This window comes from Lepidothrix coronata, unplaced genomic scaffold (genome assembly GCF_001604755.1).
Source record: "Lepidothrix coronata isolate B3197 unplaced genomic scaffold, Lepidothrix_coronata-1.0 Scaffold109, whole genome shotgun sequence".
In the NCBI taxonomy this organism is placed as follows: domain Eukaryota; kingdom Metazoa; phylum Chordata; class Aves; order Passeriformes; family Pipridae; genus Lepidothrix; species Lepidothrix coronata.
In genome coordinates this window covers 1,646,752-1,669,809 of record NW_016690289.1, presented here as the reverse complement: position 1 = coordinate 1,669,809, position 23,058 = coordinate 1,646,752, and the positions used below count along the sequence as shown (strand labels likewise).

The 23,058-nt window shown below is 43.2% G+C and overlaps 2 protein-coding genes across 9 annotated transcripts; one reads left to right on the top strand and one right to left on the bottom strand.

Moving 5' to 3' along the window:
• The first annotated feature begins 3,463 nt into the window (after positions 1 to 3,463).
• ROPN1L (rhophilin associated tail protein 1 like) lies at positions 3,464 to 17,172 on the top strand. 8 transcript variants are annotated; one of them, XM_017824139.1, is made up of 7 exons: positions 3,464 to 3,543; positions 4,791 to 4,828; positions 5,774 to 5,931; positions 7,866 to 7,989; positions 8,161 to 8,322; positions 10,691 to 10,866; positions 11,484 to 11,730. In XM_017824139.1, the coding sequence occupies exons 3-7, from the start codon at positions 5,801 to 5,803 to the stop codon at positions 11,638 to 11,640; spliced, it is 750 nt and encodes a 249-aa protein (XP_017679628.1). In that variant the 5' UTR covers positions 3,464 to 3,543; positions 4,791 to 4,828; positions 5,774 to 5,800; the 3' UTR covers positions 11,641 to 11,730. The 8 variants fall into 8 exon arrangements, with proteins under 8 accessions (XP_017679628.1, XP_017679630.1, XP_017679632.1 ...); XM_017824143.1 differs by lacking the exons at positions 3,464 to 3,543; positions 11,484 to 11,730 and adding exons at positions 3,650 to 3,727; positions 17,047 to 17,172; XM_017824142.1 differs by lacking the exons at positions 3,464 to 3,543; positions 11,484 to 11,730 and adding exons at positions 3,650 to 3,727; positions 12,813 to 12,907.
• On the bottom strand, positions 14,525 to 22,634 carry SNRNP48 (small nuclear ribonucleoprotein U11/U12 subunit 48). Its single transcript, XM_017824134.1, has 9 exons — positions 22,571 to 22,634; positions 22,380 to 22,493; positions 22,221 to 22,281; positions 21,624 to 21,698; positions 18,781 to 18,969; positions 17,764 to 17,885; positions 17,203 to 17,318; positions 15,721 to 15,885; positions 14,525 to 14,808 (listed from the first exon to the last, which is right to left on the bottom strand). The coding sequence occupies exons 1-9, from the start codon at positions 22,607 to 22,609 to the stop codon at positions 14,769 to 14,771; spliced, it is 921 nt and encodes a 306-aa protein (XP_017679623.1). The 5' UTR covers positions 22,610 to 22,634; the 3' UTR covers positions 14,525 to 14,768.
• Between the last annotated feature and the right edge of the window lie 424 nt (positions 22,635 to 23,058).

The window sequence follows — 23,058 nt, the reverse complement described above, 5'->3', positions numbered from 1 at the left end:
GAATGCGCTGAATCTAAAAATACTGTGGATTAGAATGGAGTGTACATAGGTGTCGTGGTTTAGGAATGGTGTTCTCCAATTTGGTGTTGCCACTGAAACCACTCCACGCACTGCTCAGCACTGCTCGCTTACTACCCCCTCCCCTTTCTCTCCTGCAGCGGGCTGGAGAGGAGAATTGGAGGCACGAAAGGTAAACCTCCCGGGTCCTAGCTGTGCCCCCTCCTGGCTACTGCAAAAATTAACCCTGTCTTGGCCGGAACCAGAACAATGGGATATTTTGACTAGTTGTGAGCAGGAGGCACGGAAGCAGGAAGCAGCAGCAGGATTTCTAAGACTAAATTAGGCAATGGTGCTGTAAAAGAACAATTACGATCATGGATATACTTTTAAATGCTCTTTGTGTAAGAGTAATGGGTAAAATGCATGGGAGGGAAGTACTCCCTCTATTCTCAGTGTATAGCAAGAATCTGAGTTGCTCCTTTTGATGAAGTTACACTTATGTTTTTATTGCCTATATCTTCATGGAGTTTGATCAACCTTTTCTTAACAGAAACTAGGCCTTACTCCCTTTATAGGTTTGTGCCAAGATTCTCAACCGGACCCATCAGTGTCCTTCTCACTGTGCCTCTGAGAGTTTTGGGTTTTTTTTTTCTTTTTGTTCCTTGTTGAAAGGGTTTTGTTGACCCCACAGCCACGGTACTGATCTGTGTAATCCTGAGTTTCCTTAAACAACCTGGCATTAATCTGCAGATAATAATTAACATCTCTCCTCACACCACTAACCCTTAAAACTGAAGCATCCCTCCCTCACCTACCTCTTGATCTTGTTTTTACTTACCAATTATCTCGGAGGTTATTCCACTCTTTGTTATGCTGGTTTGGTCTTCCTTTTACATCCACGAGTTACAATGATCTTTAAGTAGATGTTTTAGTGTAATTACATGTGAAAAGCATACTACTTTTACCTAAAAATGAGTTCCCAAATGTATAAATGTCTTCTTAAAAGGAATACCATCCCAGTATGCCAAACTTAAGCCAACATGTGTAATTATGCATTCTTTCTGCACCATTAACACAGGACTAATGAGTAGAAAATTTGCAGTATATCCGGTACTGCTTATAAATCAGGAGGCTGCATGGTAAGGATGGTCATAACTCATGTACCTCCAGGGTTTTTTTGCAGTCCCCTCCATACCATCCTGTTTCATCCCATCCATCCTTCCCCTGTAGTTAAGTATATGATGGTTGGGGTCAAAAAATAAAGGAGAGCAGTGCCCATGCTCCTTTTTCTGCAAAGAGCAAGGACTGTATTGCCTAGAGTTTTGCTTATTACTTGATGCAGTGTGTCTTGTTAATTTTTGTAACATGTAAGCATTTATACAAAGATTAATTTGGCCATGCCTTTATAGATTAAGCATGTTCTGGAGCAGCATGTGATTAATTGGTAACCTATTTTCCAGTTATTTTTCACTTTTATATGGAAGTTTTAGCCTTTGGCTTTTTCCACTGGTTTGCAATTCATATAAAATAACGTGTTTGAAAAATACAGAGTTTTTCTTTAAATACTCACAGGAAAATTTCCACCTACATGCTACTGTTTCCCATAATACAGTATGGCAGCTTTATGCATGATTTCACTGCACTGGACCAAATCACTGGAAGAACTGAGGATATGACATTTACTTTTTGAGCATTTTTGGCATAGTTCCAAGTGTGTCCAAGAACTGCAGATGACAGAGAATATGAAATTTTTGCTGTTTATCTGTTATCCCTAGACACCTTGGAAAAACTGCATTGTGAAATGATCTTAATTTAATTCCACTCTGTAAACTCCTGCAGGATAATGTTTGCTGCATGTTTTTCTTTGTCCTGCATGGCCTTACATGTTCTTCAGTGGGGCTATAATGTGGATTAAAAAGGGCTTGCTCCAAATAAGATTGTGTGCTTCTGCAGTAATTGTTTGGCCTGTTTCAAGCACAGAGCACCCAAGTCTCTTTGGAGCAATGGCTTCTGAAGGCTTTCTGAAGCGAATAATCCTATTACCAAGTTAATTTGAGTGCTCGAGCTACTTACAGCCCACGTTAGAAGGAACGGGAGGGGCATTGCTTTATAACCAAGAGATGCACTAGTGTCTTTACAGAGGATGCCATTCAGGTTATCTCCGGTGCTGTCTTTTTGCGCAGTGGAAATAGGTCTCGTAGCTGGCAACCAAGACTTGGAGGCAGAGAGGGCACTGAATCCTTGGAGTTCTGAAGTGGTGGGAGAACCCATGCTGCCTTGTGGGGCCATATTTGGAGCAGTGGGTGCTGAGAAGCAGCTGGCACTGCTCTCCGTGGTGGCAGACCTTCTGTGGTCCTGCTGTCTGGAATGTTTGGGACCGTGGCAGCTGCCCAGCAGAGGTTGCTTGTGGCTGAGCTGCCCTTGAAAGTAGCAGCTACTGCAAGTAACGGGAATTTTAGGGGACACATTGCTCTATGTCTACTTTTCAGCTCATTCAGCATTTGTTCACATCTCATCCAAGCTGGGAAAAGAAGTTTAAAAGTGCTAAAGGTAGGATGGACATGCCGCCCTAACTCTGCTCACCTGGCAGTGCATCCTCATGGCCATGGGGCATGCAGGGATTAGTGGGCTGCAGGGAGCCCAGGCACCCAGGGACCAGCCATCCCACTATGGGCTCTGCCAGTGATGCAGTACTAAGGTGTTCACAGAATCAATTAGGTTGGAAAAGGCCTCTGATATCATTGAGTCCAACCTATGACCGAACACTACCCTGCCAACTAGACCATGGCACTAAGTGCCACGTCCAGTCTTTCCTTAAACACCTCCAGGGATGGTGACTCCACCACCTCCCTGGGCAGCCCATTCCAACATCTAATCACCATTTCTCTGAAGAAATTCTTCCTAATGTCCAACCTGAACGTCCCCTGGCACAGCTTTTAGACCATGTCCTCTCATCCTGTCATTGGTTGCCTGGGAGAAGAGACCAACCCCCACCTGGCTACAACCCCGTTTTGGGTAGCTTTTAGGGAGCAATAATGTCACCCCAGGCTAAACAACCCCAGCTCCCTCAACCACTCCTCCTAGGACATGCACTCCAGACTCTTCACCAGCTTTATTGCCCTTCTCCAGAATCACTCCTGAATTGAGGGCCCAGAACTGAACACAGTATTCAAGGTGTGGCCTAACCAGTGCTGAGTACAGGGGAAGAATCACTTCCTCGGTCCTGCTGGCCATACTATTTCTGATACAGGCCAGGATGCCACTGGCCTTCTTGGCCACCTGGGCACACTGCTGCCTTGAGTTCAGTCGCTGTTGACCAGCACCTCCAGGTCCTTTTCTGCTGGGCAGCTTACCAGTCACTGTGCCCCCACCCCAGCCCGTAGCACTGCATGGAGTTTTTGTGGCCAAAGCGTAGGACCCGGCACTTGGTCATTGTTCTTGGCCCACTGATCCAGCCTGCCCAGGTCCCTCTGCAGAGCCTTCTTACCCTCCAGCAGATCAACACTCCGACCCAACTCGGTGTCATCTGCGAATTTGCTAAAGGTAGACATCATCCATGTCTCCTGTCTTTTCACAAGTCTGAACAAAACAGGGTATGCTCTTGCACTTTAAACCGCGGAGGCACCAACCCTCTCTCCCCGCCCGGCCCCCGCCTTCCCCCGGCCTCCCGCCCGCCCCGGCCGCTCCCCTCGCGTTGCCCGGGCAGCGGGGCCGCGGAGCGGGGCAGGTGAGGGGCCGTGCCCGGGCCTCCCCCGAGCCCCGGGGCAGCACCGGCGGGGCAGGGGGAGCCGTCCCGGCCGGCTCGGCCGGGGCCGCCATGGCCGCGGCGGTGCCCGGGGGCGGGGTTGGGCTCCCGGCGCTCTCCGAACGCCTCCTCCGGCGCTCCCTCCCCACAGCTCGGGGCTGGGGGGCGGCGGGGTCCGCGGCGCGGCCGGGCCGGCCTGCTTGCGGCTGCTTGTCGGCCTTGAACTCCTGGGGCTGGTTTTGAGTGTGTGAAAGGAAAAAATGTGAGAAAATAAGAGCTAATAGGGGGTGAAAGACATGAGCTGAGCTTTGTGTTTAGCGAGAGTAACCCCTGCCGTGCACTGATGCTGAAGGGGTGCAGAGGCTGCCTGACCTGGCTGTGTGTATATGTACAGGAGGTTCCCTCTGAACATCAAGAAACCCTTTTTCGCTGTAAAGATGACTGAGCACTGGCACAGGTTGCCCAGGGAGGTATGGAGTCTCCATCCTCAGGCATCCTTCAAAACCCACCTGGACATGGTTCTTGTCAGTCTGTTCGTAGGTGGCCCAACTTGAGCCGAGGGTCTCACCAGGTACCCTCTAAGAGGTCCCTGCCAACCTCAACCCTTCTGTGAGACTCTATGATTAATGGCTTACTGTAGAAAAGCAGCTCTTGCACTTCTTCCTTTTTTTCCCCCCTGATTTTGTTTTTACTCTTTTATTTTACTGTTTCCCAAGGGGGCATACACATGCACATGTATTTTTCGTTCCTCTAGTTTTTTCTGTTATCCTGAAATCCTCAAATTTTTGCATTCAGCTTCAATTCCTTGGTTAGAACTGTGTTTTTGAATCATTACTGAATGTGTGTGACCAATAAGGTAATTAAATGCACTCTCTGAAGTCTATCCCTGATACAAATTTGCTGCGTTGGAGTGGTGAAGATGCTGTGCTCTGTCTGCATTTCTCCAGAAATAAAGTTCTAAGTATGGTTTGATCCTCAAAGGAGCCTTGGGTCACAGCAGTCCCATTCCTCCATCAGTGACTTTTAATTTTTTTTTCCAATGCAGGAAAATTCACATGATAGGGAGAGAAAGCCACATGCCAGGTAGTCTTATTTTTATCTTAAAAGTTAAAATAATGTAAAGGGATAGAGGATGCTGTTATGTTGATTCCTTTCTCAATGCTGTTGCTTTCATTGCTCTTCTCCTCTGCAAATAACCAATATGTTTTCAGTTCTTGTTGCCAAATCAACTTAAATAGGGTATAGTTTGTTCTCGAAATGATGAGGAGGGTACTCAGATTTCCCACCAAATGTGCCCCATTTCAATGGGAGAAGTACCACACAATAACCTATCTCTTTCCCTTCTTTTGGATCCTGGGCGACAGAATTCCTTGCAACAAATGAGTTACATCCTGAATGAGACAAACATACCTGTAGAACTGTATGAGCAAAGTACAGTGTGTGGTTGCAGCACACGTGAATGTTTTGTTCATTGCTGTAGTTTTTTTGTGTGAAGTCTTCCAGGAGCACAAATTAGTAACTTTTTGCTACAACATTTTTGGAGTACGTAAACACAGTAGAAACTTGGTCATCTGCATACTCTGGATTCTGTACAAAAATGACAAGATTCTCCTCAGTGCGCAGTAGTGAGTTGTCAGCATAGCTAGCTTTCACACTGGCATGTGTGATGTGACTTGTCTGCACTGCCTGTTTTACAAATTTGTATTGTGGTAGGTTTGAAGAGAAAAATCCATTTAAAACTGCCTAAAGATACTCATTAAAGTAGTAGTTCTCCTCATCCAGAGCTGTGGTTGGTGTCCAAGCTCCAGTGTTTTACTTGGTGTTGCCACCAAATTAAAGTATTTTAGAGAAGTGTGGTGCTCCTCTTACAGACACAGACCCTTCTAAGTCTGTCACCTCTCCAGTAGCCCCAGCTGTCAGGTAGGACAGGAGGGAGTTTGGGCATGAGCACTGTTCACCCACAAGCTGTTCACACACAGCTTTTCATTCACGTTCTGTATCTGTGAACTGCTGTTTTATTTCTTTCAGGTCCTTGTGACTGAACAGAAACCGACCATGCCTCTTCCAGAAACCATGTTTTGTGCTCAGCAGATCAAAATCCCCCCGGAGCTGCCTGACATTCTGAAGCAATTTACTAAAGCTGCTATTAGGACTCAACCTCGTGATGTTTTGCAGTGGGCAGCTGCGTAAGTATGATGTTCAAAGAACAACAGGGAGCTATACATGGGGACCCACAAAATCTCACTGCTCCTGTTTACGGTACAGTGGAGCTGACTTTGAATATTACATCAACATGTATATTCCATACATGCTGCTTTGTATTAATATGGTAGGAGAGCCTTTTAAAAAAATAGCGTAGTGAAGCTTCCTTGAGGCTTAGGATTGGCTTATTCCTGGAATAGTTTGATTTCTATCCAAGAAAATGCATCTTAATTTGTTTTTGTTATTACTTTTTCCATCTCAAAGACCAAACCTTTTTAATTTGGTTTGGTTTTTTTCCTCTCATGTGAGATTTAATTCTTGAAATTTAAAGGCAACCTAGAAAATAACCTTCTAATTCTTAAGCTTGTTAGGTTTCTTCTTTTCTTTTCTGGGAAAAGTGCCTGAAAAGTTGCAACTTTTAAATGATAATCCATGTAATAAATCTCTCACTAAAATGTTGATTTAAGATGTTTAAATGTTTCTTCTTTAACTTCTATTTTTTTTTTCTTTTACCTCATCTGCCCACTATAATTTTTTCCTGTCCTATGGTTTGTGTGGGCAAGCTCTTGAAAGGTATCTGTAAGATGTTCTAAGCTGGGGGGATTGGAAAACATCTATACTCTGTACATGAGGGAGGGGAGGCTATTAACAAAGCCAGATTGGGGTCTGGCTTGTCCATAAAAAATGAAAGAATCTGAAGCTGAATTGCTACAGCTCCAGTGTCAGAGAAAAGCATTGGGACAATCTTAAAATGGCATGACATTTCTTAGGAACGTGATGGAGGGGGAGTGCAGCGTACCTCTGGGTGATGGATGTGCAGTGAGCTTGTCCCAGCTGTGTCAGAAGCAGCAGTCACCAGGTAATTGGAGCTTGCTGGGACATGGGGCTGGTGAGAGAAGGGGCAGTGTGGCACTGCCATGGCCACACCACCAGCCAGACCCCAACCTCTGCCTAGAGAGGAGCCCCCCCAGAGGAGTAGGCAGCTGCTGCTGATCACGCACCTCTCTGGTGAGCAGAGCAAGATCTGTGCCTGGGAGCCACACAAGGCAGAGCAAGGCTGTGGGTTCACATGTGCTGCCAGTGTTGTAGGCTTGTCCTTGTGAATAATCAGATGGGGAAATGGATCAGGCTGAAAAGTAGCCCAGGTGTTGTATCTACGTACATACCATGCATCTATTTCTACCCAGTCACACCAATGCAGTGCTGCTTGCTGTGCATTTTGGCAAGTATTTGCACAGCATGGAGCAGCCTGGTGGGTGACCACGGCAAATGAGGCAGGATGAGTGGAGAAACTCCTAAATTAGATCCATCACTACCTGAATGAAAACTGAGTTTTCCTTGCACAGTTCAGATTGCTGGCCAGTTATAGCAGAGGTGGTTCCTGTTGAGGATGTGTCAGCCTTATAATCAAAAGAATGTGCATCTAATGCACTTTCTGCTCTATTCCTAAATTTTATTTTGGAGTGGACAGAAATAGTAGAAATATTGATGAGAGAGTTGCAGCATTTTGGGTAGTGTTTGAGGGGAATGTTAAACAGATGAGCGGTCAAATGCTCCTCAATCAAATGGGAAAAACCTGCGTTTTGTTTGGAAGTGCACTGTGATGTTAATAAATCACTCTCTGCCTTTGCCAAGAAGAACTGAGTGTATCACGCACAAAATAAGTTCAATGTCTTAAGAATTATTAGAATGTCATAAAAAGGAGCATGTAAAATCTAAAGGTTGTGGTTTCTGCTAGAAAGAAAGATGCTATCTGAGCATGGGGAGATGGGAATTGTGTGTGTGGGCAGCTTGCTGAGTGCTGCTGCTCTTGCTCAGGAGCCTGTGGGTTCTTTCACTGACCTGTAAGAGCATTTACTTCTGTGCAGTTTGTAATGGCCTTTGGCATTGAGGTGTGTTGCTCTTCCCATTCACTCAGGTATTTTTCAGCCTTGTCAAAGGGGGAGCCCCTTCCCGTGAAGGAGAGGATTGAAATTCCTTCAGCAACAGGGGAAATAGAAGGTGGTTTGACTCCTGGACTCCTCAAAGTCTTGCACAAAAAGGTACAAACTGGCCTTTATCAAATGCACAATGCTACTGAGGAATGTTGATGTGTTGGAGATGGTTGGGTAGACTGACCTTCAAGTGTTTGATGTATTTTGGGGAACTACTCTGTTCTTTGATTCATTCTGGTTTTCAGAGTTCTTACTGAGGTACCATGATTTCGTTTAAAGCTTTCTCCCAAAGGCACGGTAACTGTTACAGAGCTAAAGGAAAAATGGAAGCACTTGTGTTTGCCAGAAGAGCAGCTGAAATCTATCCTGCAACTGGACAGTTTTGGCGAGGAGGTGGAATGGATGAAGATTCTGGCACTTGGGTGCAGCGTGCTCGGTGGGGTATGTTCACAACAGGAGCTCTTGTATCTAAACACAGATGGTTGTCTGTGATCATATATAAGGTCATAGAACAATTACTGCAAATGGATTTGGGAAATGGTGATTGCTGTTGCAGCTGCTGGCAAAGTGGCTTGCATGTTTACTTCGGTTCTCCGTCAGATTTTAATTGGGGGAACTTAAACAGAAAGATGGCTAAGTCCTCAGTTGACTGGGATGGCAGTAGAAGAGCAAGAATGTCTGCAGAGAGCTTGTACCATGAGAGAGAGGATGATAGAGGAATGATGCTGATGGCATCAATGTAAATGTCCACGGAGGAGAACTGGAGGGAGAAATTAAAGCACCAATTTTTAATTGATTGTGTAGTCAATTAAATTTTCACAGCAGCAGTTAATGTTACTAAATTTACATTTAGTTCTTCTAATGTCAGTAATAATATCTCAGTAGAGCATTTCAACAGAATGGAAGACTATAAAATGCACTAAGCTGATGTTCATATTAACTATAATACTTTTAGTGATTTCTACAGTATGGAAGAAGAGGTATTAAAAAGAAAATACATAAAAAATAATATTTTGAGATTGTTGCAATATCTGGAAACCCTGAATGTTGAGCTGGCCTGGCAACGCAATTGTGTGTGTATATATCTATTTATATTTACTTGTTTCAACTGTGTATTTCTTCATTCCAATCTCCTTCCTGACGTGATCTTGTAATTTGGGCTCTTTTCTTCATTTAAAAATAGTAACAGCAACATTACTTATCTAAAAAAAGGCAACCAACCAACCAAAAAAAACGGAATAATGGAAGCATCATTCTGATGGAGCTAAACAGACTAAATTTACGTCCATGTCATCATTCTTTTGGATATTAAGTGAACGATTTGATTTCAGTACTATATAACGAAACCTAGACTTCATTTTCCTAAACCATAGGGGAAGACACACGCAAGAAATTTAAATTCACTTCTCACAGCTGTAAATTGTGGTCGTAGTTGAACAGAGTCTCAGCTGAAATACAAGATTAGACAAGTGTGAACTTCTTAAGAGCACCAGTTTGCAGTATCTTTTTATAAACTAAACAGCCTTGATGAAATGACCACACAGGTAGCCTGTTAAATAGTCTTTCAAAGATGCCAAAATGGATGTGAATAATTTTGCTGTGTTGTGAGAGAGAGAGACAGTGGCAGGAAGGGCAGTAGAGAGGTAACAAAACGCAGAAGGTAAACTCTGCCATCATAGAGGCAGCTGCCTCTCCTTCCACAGAGAGGCCTCCCAGGGGATGAAATACATTAAGTAAAACTGTTAAAGGATTATAAAATTACACTTCTCTGGCCTGTGTTCTAGATCTTAAACAGATATTGCATTTATTTTAAGTATTGCTAGTCTAGTGTTAGAAAATACTATCTTTTTACATAGTCATTGCTTGCTTGTTAATGAAAAGGTAAGGGTGAGTTTTGAAAATGTTACAGCAAAAAATATTAACACTCGTGTTAAAAAAAGCCTGAATGGTTTTGAGGGGGTTTTTTGGTGTTTTATTTTGGTTTAGTGTGCGCATTTGTTTGTTTATTTCTTTCTTTAATGGCATCCAACCAGTCTTTGACTGAATGTAACTTGGTGCTTAATTTTTCCACATTTTTCCCCATATAGCTCAGCATGAAGAGGGCACTGGATTATCAACACCATATTAAATAAAGGATTTTTTCAAAGTAGATTTGGAAAATAATTTGTGGCATGGGGTTTTTTAAGGTAACTAGGATGTTATTGCCCTTTGACTGAACTGAAATGTTCTTTAAATGCTTTTTGCCTCAATGTTTTTTCTACTAACTACTAAAATAGAACTTGCATACAGATAGAGGAAACAGTAAATATCAGCTGAAATGTTATCTAAAAATTATATAATATAATGTCAGAATAAAAATCACCAAACCCATGTTCATTTTCTGGGGTTTGTAGATTTATCTGTCTTAACTGCTGCTGAAAATTTGTTTAGAGCCACTGAGATAATAAATATACACATACACACACATATGCCTATCACTAGATATAGTGATGTTCAAGCTCTCACAGTAGCAGAACAGAGCAATTTGGCCACGTTGGAGATAGGGATCGTATTACCCCATGCAATCTTTAAACATCACAGGATTCTGGTATTTTTTGCTACTGTCTCTAGTAGAACTTCATTATTGTTTCTACCGTTGGACCTACACTGGAGTGTAACTTTGGGGTTTAAAGCTAGATAATGATAATAACACCTTCATCTCATTTACCCTCACTTTTAGTGGCTAACAGTGTGGATTTTGTTGTAGTATGCAAAGGATGATCATGGCTCTGATACTTCTCCCCTCGTTTCTCGACTTAACCCCCTGCAGTCCTTACTGAGTTCAATGAAACATGCCTGCGAAATCTTAACAAGCGAGCCAGAAGGTGGAGCAGCTCCGATTCCCTTTGAAACATTCTCCTTCCTTTATTTGTATTTGGCCAGTATTGACGGAGAGATACCAGAGGATGAAACTGAAGCATTTCTCCACAAAATTAAAGAAGAAGCGTAAGTAGAAATCTGTGCATGGAATTTTAATGTATCGGTCACCTCTGGGTTCTCCATAAACCTTTAATTTCAGGTGAATACTCTGTCTTCAGACAGACATGGCATAGCCATGATGACAAAAATAATTGTTGACTAAGATTATATCAAAAGTGTACATAGTTATTTTTTATCAGCTTCATTGTTTGAACTGTTAAAAGATAAATTGTTATTTATCCATCTTTCTCTGAAATACTGAAGTCGCTGTCTGGTGGTATAATTTTCCCTGTAGGATGCAATTAGATACAGGCATTTATCAGCTGTATATTACTGGTTCTGGAACCAGCAGCATCTTATGGGCTGCTCTTTTGATTTAATATAGGTCATAAACCAGAGAGAGAGAGATTGGCAGTTCTCTTATTTTATCCATAGTCATACATGGGTCACACAAAATGCACTTTAACAAATTTAAAAAGATCCATAGCAGGCTTGTCCTCCAAGTGCTGCCTACGTAGCATGTTTGCGTACAGACGCTTATTCTTCCTACCGTCTATCTGGAACTGGTCTTTCTGTGCCTGGTGGGCTGACCCTGGATGAATGCCAGCTGCCCTCCAAAGCTGCCTTGTCATTCCCCTCCTCAGCTGGACAGAGAAGAGAAAATATATGGAAGGCTTCTGGGTCGAGGTACAGGCAAGGAGACATCACTCCCTAGTTATTGTCACAGGCAAAACAGACTCAACTTGGAGAATTCAGTTTCATTTATTACCAATCAAATCAGAGCAGGATAATAAGAAATAAAAATGAATCTTAAAACACCTTCCCCCAATCCTTCCCTTCTTCTCCCTCAAATTCACTCCCCATTTTCTCTCCCACCCAGCACTTCAGTGGCACAGAGGGATGGAGAATGGGGACTGTGGTCAGTTCATTACACATTGTCTCTGTTCCTTCCTCCTCAGAGGGAGGACTTCTCACACACCTCCCCTGCTCCAGTGTGGGGTCCTCCCATGGGAGACAGTCCTCCAGGAACTTCTCCAACTTGAATCCTTCCCATGGGATGCAGGTCTTCACAAACTGCTCTAGCATAGGGTCCCTTTCATGGGGTGCAGTCCTTCAGGAACAGGCTGCTGTAGTGTGGGTCCCTCATGGGGCACAAGTTTGGCAAACCTTCTGCAGTGTGGGCTCTTCTCTCCATGGCAACACAGATCCTGCCAGGAGCCCGCCCCAGTGTGAGCTTCCCATGGGGTCACAGTCTCCCTCAGGCATCCACCTGCTCTGGCATGTCCTCTATGGGCAGCAGGTGGATGTCTGCTCCTCCATGGTCCTCCATGGGCAGCAGGTGGATGTCTGCTCCCCCATGAACCTCCATGGGCTGCAGGGACAGTTGCCTCTCCATGATCTGAGCCAGGGGCTGCAGGGGAATCTCTGCTCCAGTGCCTGGACCACCTCCTTCTCCTCCTTCCTCACTGGCCTTGGTGTCTGCAGGGCTGTTGCTCTCGCATATTCCCACTCCTCTCTTCTCCAGCTGCAGTTGCAGTTTTTTCCTCCCCTCCCTAAACACGTTCCCCCAGATGCACTACCACCGTTGCTGTTGAGCTCAGCCGTGGCCAGTAGCAGGTCCATCTTGAAGCCAGCTGGCATTGGCTCAAACAGGGGAGAAGTCTCTGCCAGAAGCTCACAGAAGCCACCACTGTAGTTCCTGCCTCCACCTCCCCAAAAACCCCCTTGCCACACAAACCCAGTACACTTAAGATTGCTATCAGCTCCAAGTACATGGGAGCTCCAAAACACGAGCTGTACAAATGACCTGTTTCATCATTAGTTACCAGACTGACAATTTTTAGTAAGAACCACTTTTTAATCACACCACTTTTGTTTGCAATTCATATAACCCTAAATTGTATCTTGTCCAACACACTAGGATTTACCATGTTAAAGTGCCATTCTAAAACATTTGGTTTATTCCTTTCCAGGGACAAACAATCTGGCATGGTGCTGATCAGACATTTTCTGCCACCGACCTTCATATTTTATTAATCAACCCTACTGTTCAGTATGAGGTGAGAGGGAAAAAAAAAAAGGAATAAATAAGTTCAAGAAAATAATTTGTGTTCAAAGTACCATAATTTGCACATTTCGGTACAACACGATCCTCTTCTCTCGCATTTCCTTTTCTTTGTCCCACTCTTGAAATGGCCCCACAGGGGATGTTAATTGAATACATGGTTATACTGTTCTCCTGCCTCTCAAATACTGATGCTTACACCTAGGGACCATCCCTTCACTTACCTGCTTATACTGAGCAAAAGTTATTTTGTTACGGATCTTCCTACCAATAGTTTGTAAGCGATTGTAAGAAAAGAAGTAAAATACAGGAATTAAATTTAGAGAAGACTGGACAGTTATAATTGAAGTGTTTCTCATTATGCTTCTGGTAGCACTGACTTTGACTCTTACATAAATACAGCTGTTTTTTTGACTACCTTGTTTGCCTGAACAGCCTTTATTTAAATAAACTGTTTGACCAAGCCCTACTGAAAGAGAACTTAATGAGAACCCCATGGCTGAGCTGCTAAACAAAACCACCTCAAGACCTGCAATTGTTCCGTATTGTTTTCCCTCTGATTAGGACCCTTTCAGAACTTAGATATCTTTTTTCATTCTTAGATGAACTTGTCTAATTAAGAATCTGTTTTAGAATATGTCCTGTTTTCTAACATGAAAAGCTACTGCATTTGTCATGTAGGGCAAGGAATGCCTGACACAGGGTTGTTTGGTTTTGAGTTGAACTGCTGTATAGAAGCCTAAATCCATCAGAACTAGACCATGTATTTAGTGACAGATAATTACACTTAATTGCAGAAACAGCTGAGGTATGAAACAGGATATTAGTGGCCACAATAAAACCAGAGAGATTCCTTTTGATTGAGAAAGCCAAAACCAGGAGCACATGAACTGCCCTCTCCCGGCACCTTGATCAAACAGAAAAAAAATTGTAGGAAAGATGGATTTGCAAGTTTGTTTTTTGTAGTTGGTGACTTCCTTGAGGCAAGAAGCTTGGCTCCTCGTGACTGACCTTGCTGAAGTGGAGTGTGTGAGGAATTAACAGAACTGCACATCCTTAATATATATGTTAATACATGTATGCATGGGTTAAGTCTGTTTTATCAACATCTGTTACTGCCATTTGTAGAGTCCACAGGATGGGAACACCTCCTGGTTATTGCTGGAAGGAAATGGATATGCCCCTGGTGTTTGAATATGGTACTCAGCAATATTTCAAGTGTCCTTGGTGCCTCCCCACTAGTTTCTGTGGAAAGCTATATTCTCATCATCTTTGCCAAATCACATTGATCCAAAATTTCTTTGAGTATGAGCTTGGGAACAGTAACTTGCATGTTATTGTCAGTTTACCACTAGCTGCAGTTGAAGATGTTTTAGCCTGTTGAAGAACTCTGAAATATGCCCTCTGGTACATGCTGTAATTAGGCGTAAGTACTGTCTGTCTGGAACAGTGTTCCCAGAGTGTTAGGTAGGAGGGGAGCATTCTTCATGCTTTTTTTGTTTGTAACTGATCCTGGACTCCAGGGATTAGCTCTGTTCTGTATCCACTATGGGCCAGGAAGGCCAATTAGTACGGCCTCTCACAGATTTTATTTTTCAGTCTTGTCAGACTAAACTCAAATACATGAAAAGTCAATATAATTTATTAAAAGATGCGTGAATGTTACAGATTTACACATTTTCTGCTCTATATACTGCTTCCACTCTGGCAAACCTTAACACTTTTTTGTCTCAAAGCACAGCTATGATGCAATACCAGTATCATGTACACAGCGTTACTGTCCTCAGCACAACAGCAGTAGCAACAGTTCTTGTGCAAGTAATTTTTTGAACAGCTGACAAACACAATAATCAGGTTCTTGTTTCTACTTTCTTCTTTTATGCCTGTGATACTTGTCTTCATCCCTGAAACAAAAACACAAACATTGTGGGGGCTGTTAGACTCAGTCTGAAGGGGAAAAAAACCAACTTGTAAAATGGTAAGCTTTCATTAAATGTAGTCATGTCCTCTGCTAATGAAAGAAAGTAAGCTACTTTAAGACAGTTTATTTCCCATGTTGCTTTAATCAAAGCCTTGTCATGCAGTGCAGAGAGGCAGTTAGTTTAGGATGAACGACATCACAGTGTAATGAAGGCAGCTTTGACAGAAGCAATCATAGCCATCCATGCACTTATCTAAAAGCATTTACCCATACATGCTAAGGACGGTGCAGCATTTCTTCTGCACAACAGCCCGAGTCTTTGCTTAAACACAGGTCCTACACACCTACGGTCCTGTAAATATATCCTTGTTGATGGTATTAGAAGGTGTGGCCTAGATTTGTTTTCTTTTGCTTAAAAATATGTCCAGAAATACTGAAGAGCAACAGCAGTTTTGAAGCACCTACCATAGAAAAGCTAGTCAACTCACTGTGTTTGTATGTGTATGCATATTAGTGAAACAAATAATCCTACTTACTAAGTTCCAGTGCGAACTAGAGCAGAAATTAGCATTAGACATGACTGTCCCATTTAACCATGTTGATGGAGTAAAATAGCCTGTTACAGTAGTTTATTAGTCCTGCAATACGCGGTTGGAAGTGCCACCTTTCAGATGTGAGATTTCAGATTCTGAAGTCTGGATCACAGTTTGTGGTCTCACAGCATGTTTTGTTTAGTGTTAGTAGCCTCATGCACTGACTTGACATACAGCACATGAGGTTAACCTAGCTTGTTTACTAGACTAGATATTCTTGTTCTCTGCACGAAATTCTCACAGACAGTGGTTGTGGCTGCCTGATTCAGAAGCAGGAGTCAGCTGTCCCTATTTATGCTCACCTCTCTCTTTTTCTCCGAGAGTCTCTGTCTTTGCCTCTTTCACGACTCCTTCTTCGTTTACTTGGACTCCTGCTGGTGTCTCTCCTGTGTCTTGTGCATTCAGTATCCTTACTGCTTTCCCCAGATTGCCGTGAGTCCACTGAAGCTGACCGCCTGTCTTCCCTTCTGAAAAAAGGTTATCAATTGTAGTCAATAAAATAGTTTCAGAGTTGCTTTTGGTTTCAGTACCAGTTTTGTAATATAATGACCTACTAACGATGTAAGACAGAGGACATATGTTTTATTAAGCCACTCTCTCTCCCTTGGAAATACCATACCTCCCAAAAGAAGCCCTAAGTCTATGCTTTTATATGTCCACATCTCAGCATGTGATTTAATTCAGGTATTTTCTTACAAACACTGCCCCTCAGTCTTAACACATCTGCTTATGAAACGAGGAAGTTGAAGGGGTTCACTCTGTTTTGCTTTAAATCCTGAACTATTCAACTACCTACCTTAAGCTGCTATCTACAGCTGGAGAACCCAGCAGGCCCAATTTTAGAGAGTCACAGTATCGTTAGCATTGGAAGGGACCTCTGGAGATCATCCAGCCCAACTGCCCTGCCAAGGCAGGGTCAGCTAGAGCAAGTTATGCAGGAACACATCTAGGTGGGTTTTGAGTGTCTCCAGAGAAGGAGACTCCATAACTTCCCTGGGCAGCCTGTTCCAGTGCTCTGGCCACCCATTAACCTTCATTTTAATGCTGGAAACAGAGTGTCACCTTTTAGTTTGTTTCAAAGACATTCTCATCTCAAAGATCTGCTGAAGAGGCACAAACAAATACGCTATCACTAGGCCATAATTTCATTTTTATTTCACTGACAAATGTTTGAAAGAATGTACAGTGTTCCTTGACACAGGAAGAAATACAAATAGATAAAACTCTCCCAGTTAGCACAGCAGCATTCACAGTGATAAGAAGTGTAAAGGCTTCTCATATTTAGTATGTTATGGAAACCTGTACTCTGAGGTATAATATATCTACCACAGCATTTCCTGTCATGTGGTACGGAAAGGGAAGAAATTGTGTACTTTTATTTCCAAGTGTCCTTCTGTACCCATCATCATCATAGCTAGGCTTGGTGAACGAAGATTTGGGAAGGGCTCTACCCACGTTTGTTGCGAGCGCGTTGCCTTCTGTACCCACCTACTACATATATACACACTTAAATACAGAGGGAGGATTATTCATTTCCCAGCTCCACCTGTTCACCTGAATCACCTGCAACTTACCTACTCACCCCTGAAAGAAAAATACTTATTAATTTTTCCCCATCCTTCCTCCAGGCAGAGTTTCTCAAGCAAGACTTACTAGAATTAGTATAAAATAAACTGTGTGTGCCTCAGACAAGGCTGGTATGTGCTATTAGAAGAAGGTGATAAGACAAAATTACAGGCTTCAGTCTGCTGACATGCCCGAAGAATCTGTCAGCTGTGGCATACCTTCCTGAAGATTTCAACTTCCCTCCTTCACATATCTCTGCATTATCCAACCTGTTCTCCTCCTGCCACTGATTGCTGAGTTCCTCCATATGCACACCAATCACATCCCGAATCACCTGGAGATTAAGATACATTAAAAACAAACATGTCACGGTAGTAGTCTCAACTAGCAACTAGACAGAAAGTGAACATCTCAAAAAAAAAAACCCAACACCCAAAAATCTTCCCCAAACCCTGTATGTCAAATGTCTGAATGGAAAGTCTTATTTGCAGAAACATGTTTCTGTATAAATTTAAATAGCACCATTTTATAATAGTCAACTATATCTTGCTGGCATTTTCACATTCAAAACTTGGCAGTTAGGAATGCTCCTGTTATTTGTAGCTTGCTGCAGCAAACCAAAATCCAAAAATATTCCTCTATATTTGCAACAACAATAAAGCAGTGTACAAGAAGTGGAGAGAGACACATATTCTTTGTCCTTAAAAGAGTATATAATTGTTTATGCTGATATATAATAAGCACTTTTGTGCAAAAAAGCCTTTATTTTCAGATCTCACCTCAGTGTAAGACTTCTTTGTTATATGAACATTCTTAGCCCTGTATGACTGCCGCCGCCTTTTGTAATCTCGCATTTCGGCCAGAATTTCAAGATGGGACTTTGGACCTTTCTGACTATCATCTAGCAAAAAATTGGAAGTAAAACAAATGGTCATTAGCAGGACATTAGCAGGTCTGATACTTTCAAGAACATAAAATATATTGTGTTCTTTCTGAAGTTTCTCCAGCATTTAGTAACTGTTGTGAATTTAGCACAAGCTTCCTCTCCAACCTTCATGCTAGCTGTTTACATGACTAAGAAGCCACCAAGCAAATACTGTTACGTGATCTCAGTCTCCTAACCGTGATCCAAACCAATATAATGGGCTTGCAATTTGGTCAAACACCTACTAAATAAGGGTCATGTTTTCCAACCCAGTATTACAATAAAAGCCAAAGACTGCAAAAGCCAGACTCTGAAAAACATTTACCCGTGTAGAGGAAAAGCACTGTCTCCTACCTCCCAGGCACAGCAGGGACCACAAGGTGACATAGATGCTAATGCTGCATAGGTGGTTACGAACTGGCGTGACTCAACAGGGATGAGAGGCCTTGGTCCAATACACCCATTTGCATAGTACTCAAGAGCTCCACTTGGATGACTGCCAATCTTTCCCATTCAGCTTTTACTCTTAAGTGATCTTTAATCTCGTCATCTCTTATAGCAAATACTGTTCTGAGCTGCACAGTAAGTCGGCAACATTATACGACCCAAAGTCTGCTGCAGCAAGGACAGAAGATCCATCCACTGAGAGACACATATGCCAAGAGGAGAGCGATGAGGCTTTCCCAGAAGGAAAATATCATAAAGGACACCAAACTAGTGTTTTTTGATGCCAGGTCTTTGCTGTGGCTTTTAAGAACAGTATGCTTTCCACAAGAAAAACAGCACAGCCAATTTTGTTTGGCTTTCAACAAAACTCATCTAACTAGACAAACTGAAAGTCATAAATTCAACAACAGATTGTTCTTCAAACCTTGGGTGATTTTCGCTGCTAAATCCACAAAGAGATCGCTATCATTTTCCATTATTTGGGATCTAGACCTCTGTTTCTTTGTTTCCTCGACAACATAATCATAAAGAGCGAGGCGATCAGCTTGAGTGAGGTCACAGGTAAACCGCTTGTGATTTTGAGGAACTTCTACAGGCAGCAATGAATAAGATCCTGGAGGTTGAACAGAGAGCTGTTATTAGTAAAATAGCATAATTATACAGGAAAACACTGAGAAGCTCAACAAACAACGCTGTGATCACCAATGCTGTTTTCATCCTTCCCCTATGTATCTGTAAGAAATTTCAACCTTCTTAATTTGAAAGGATAAAAAATTGCTCAAAGGAAAAAGAGAGGCCCTAATCTCTCCCAAGGCCCACACAAGCTTTATAACCCCTCTTGACTGCTTACACACATACATATACCATAAAGGAATCATAGTAGATCAGATCAAATTGATACTCTGTATTGTCCTAGCTCTTGGCTTACAAGCTAAAGCAAAAGAGGCTGCAGCTCTAACTTGTGGGCTTATTTTACTCATAAAATGTTGTGTAAAGTACTAGCTGCAAAATACCTGTTCTGACAACAAGGATGAAAGGTTCTAGGAGACTAGATAACTGACCACTGTGCAAATCAGTCTCATTCACACTGTTACCTTCTCTACAGAGCTTTTATAATAGACTGCCACAGGGATTTATAGCTAAAAGGGCAACAAAGGCACTTTCAAAGTGCTCCAGATTGGTTCAGATACCTAACTTTAAAGTTATGGAAACAAATGCACTGCCTGCACACTCCTCTTTCCCTGAATGATCAGCCCAGTACTCACTTTTCCCATTCCCCAGTTAAAACACATATCCCTCCAAACAAATAAATCCATTCTTAATCCGTTGCAACAGCAGCAAAGTGACTTCCCTAAAGATAGAGGGTGCAATATTCTAGGATATTGCCTGCAAAGAAGCATTTTATTTGAAAACATTCAAATTTCCAGCAACCACTGACTGACCTCCATAATCCTGCTCCCCACAACACAACTTTCTCCCTGCAAGGCACAATCCCGTAACCTCCAGGCAGACAGAAAGAGCCAACACATAAGACGGGATGTTTGCAGGAGCCTTTACAACAGCAAAGCTAGTGCTTCTCTACATTATTCAGGTCTTAAGGGAAGCTGGGCAATCTTTCACATCCTCCTTTCACTAAAGACACCAAAGAAGATGAAGAGGAGCCACAATAACTCTACAAACAAACCTTAAATACAAGATTTCATCATTACTATACTTGGAGCCTAAACCAGAACTGTTCTAATATGAAAAAATGGATTTAAACACAAAAAACTAGAATTCTGTTCTCAAAATGCACTGTTCTTACAGAGTCACGGAAGTCCATAAAAATGCCCCGATAGTTACATGCTTGTGATTTTACAAGAATTTCATGACTTTTGATTAGGATCAGTTTTCCTGTTCTACAATATAACTATGCTAATATTCTAATTAGGGTTAGAATTAAAAAAAAAAAAAACAAAAAAACCAAAGATAATTACTTTCTTTGATCCAGTTGGTCAAAAGGAAATTTACAATAAAAAATTATTTTAATTTGTTTTCATTGCCAAAGACTTTAAATTGAGCAAACAATTCCAAGTCAGGAATCTTACAGCGCATCAAGATACCACAATGAAAACCCACCCAATACAGTTTTAGCATTACTCTTGGAGAAAGGCAAGCTTGCAGGGAAAACTGGACAGCGAACACTGGCATCTAGTGGCTCACTGGTGTATCTTTGCAATTAACTACTTCATAGAGGGCCTATCTGTTCTCTAGTTGGATGCGCTTGTGTCAAATTAATGAGCCACCATTTCCCAGAGGAAATGCACCTGGCGTGCTCCAAATACAGTGCCCATCCTATGAAAGCTCCTTCCCAAGCAACTGTCCATTAAGCCTCCATTTGCTACGCCAGAGAAACAAAGACAAGATGAAAAACTATGCCTGAGCAAGCGCTGCTGTATTTCACTGCCAAGAAAGTTGAACAAATGCACTTTTCCTTCTGCACGTATATGCTTAACAAACTAAAATCTACAGAGAGTAAATGCTGTATCTTTCAGGTGTTGCAGTAATTTCTCAACCATACACTGCAGCTCCACAGTTTCTGTACACAGCCTTACTTCTCTACTTTGTCTTGGTCTGAACTCTTGAAGACTCTCTCAGCCTTAAACTGGTCCCCAGGCTGGTCACAAAACCCACCAAAAAATAAAACATAAAGGAACTAATGAGCCTGGAGAGGTGGCAAAGGACAACATCACATTTGCAGATGTGTCAGTGTAGTTCTTATACAACTTCTTAGGACAGTCTTGAAACAGTCCAACATAGTAATACACATGTTGTTTGCTTTTTGATCTGAGGAGCAGTCAGATCTGCGGACAAGCCCACACGGCTCACATCTACCAATTAATCCCTAAACAAAATGTTACATAAAGAACAAGGCTGGAGACACCATTAAAAGAGTTTAGGCCACAAGGAAAAGAAGGAAAGGCAGTAGGTGTAAAGTGTAGGTAGTGGGATGGGAGCAAAGGACTAATCCTTTAAGAAACTCCTGAATTTTGCAGTGTTGATTTTACAGTCCTGAAGATAGCTAGAGGTGTGAGCACAACAGACTCAAATTCTCTTTATCTAGGTGCCCAAGTATAGAAAGCAGTTATGCTCCAAGGTGTACAAGGGAAGGAGTATTAAAATTAAATAAAATGAAATTCCTCACAGCAGTTCATAGTGGAATGAAGGAAGCTGCAAGGAGGGACACAAGAGCAACTCTCATTGTCTTAGTATCTGCTTACTACTTACCTTCACTGTAGCCTGTGCCTTCCTTGGCACTTTGAGCTCTAGCCTGCTTAACAATGTGAAACTGTAGATCTTTATCTGTAGGCAGAGAAAAAAAAAATCATAGAACTTTTACATCAAGTTCTTCAGTATCTGGATCACATCAGTCTTTATTCCCCATAACCTCTATCACGAGAGCTATGGTGTAGTACAGAATATCATAGTTTTACTGATGTATAAGGGAATATCTGAACTAAAAATACAATTTTAACGTATTCCATATTTGAAATGAGGAGAGGAAAAAAAAAGGGGAAAAAAAAGAAGCATTTCTGGACTACAGGGATATGGAGTAGAATTACACAGTGATAGAAGCATAAAAAGGATAAATTAAGACAAATAACAAATAACAATTTGAGAAAATAAACCTACTGATGGGAACACTCAGGGTTTTCAGGAGACCTTGGAGAGCTTACAGCAGACAAGGCAGCGGGATGTACTACCGTGAGGGGCTCTGCCCCATGGGGTTTCCCTGGTCCCTCATGCTCACTGCCCTCCCAGGATTCCCCCTCACCCCTAGCTGTGTGTGACGCCCCGCCAGGCGAAGCCCCCGCGGGCGCTCACCCATGGCGACGGTGGGAACCTTCGCGTTTTCGTAGAAAAAGCTGGAGTCGTACATCTCGGCCTGCGGGACCAAAGGGCTCGGTCAAGGCCAGCCGGGCAGGCGGCACTCCAGGGCAGCAGCGCCAGCCCCGCGTCCGCCTTCCCCAGCCGGGCTCCCACCTCCTCCTCGGCGGAGTATCCCATCTTGCGGAGCCGGCAGGACGCCGCGTGCCTCTCCAGCGACGCGCGGGGGACGCGGTGATGGGCGTCGTAGGGACACAGCATCCACTCCACCTGCCGACGGGACACAGGTCAGGTCAGGTCAGGTCAGGCCCGCACCGCCACCCCCCGCCGCGCCCCCGCGGCCTTACGGAATCGCCCCCGAGCCACAGGGCGCTGGGCGCCGCCATCGCTGCGCCGGGCGGGGCGGCCCCGTGACCGCGGCGGGGGCGGAGCCGGCGCTACGTTCGCCGAGGGCGCTCCTGGTACAGGGGGCTGGGAGCCGTGGAGCTGCTTTTTGCTGTCGCGGGGTGGCGGCGGCGGGAAGCCCGAGGAAGAGCCGGGGCGGAGCAGCACGGGCCCCTCAAGATTTGAACAGGGTTTTTATTTTTGTTTTGTTATTGTTATTCGGTAACAAATTGTTATTCAGTAGCTAGTAGCTGAACAGTTATGATTAAGCAGTTGCATTGTGAGCATCGTATGCTTGGCTAGTCTTTTGTTTTAAGGAAGAGGGAAGACCATCCCAGGGTGGATGGGCTGTATGGACCACCAGGAGCGAAGCCAGCAGGACTGAGCAGGAAGTGCGGGAATGGCAATTCCGGCAGTGGGCGATCGCGACCGCCGGCTCGCTGACTATGTG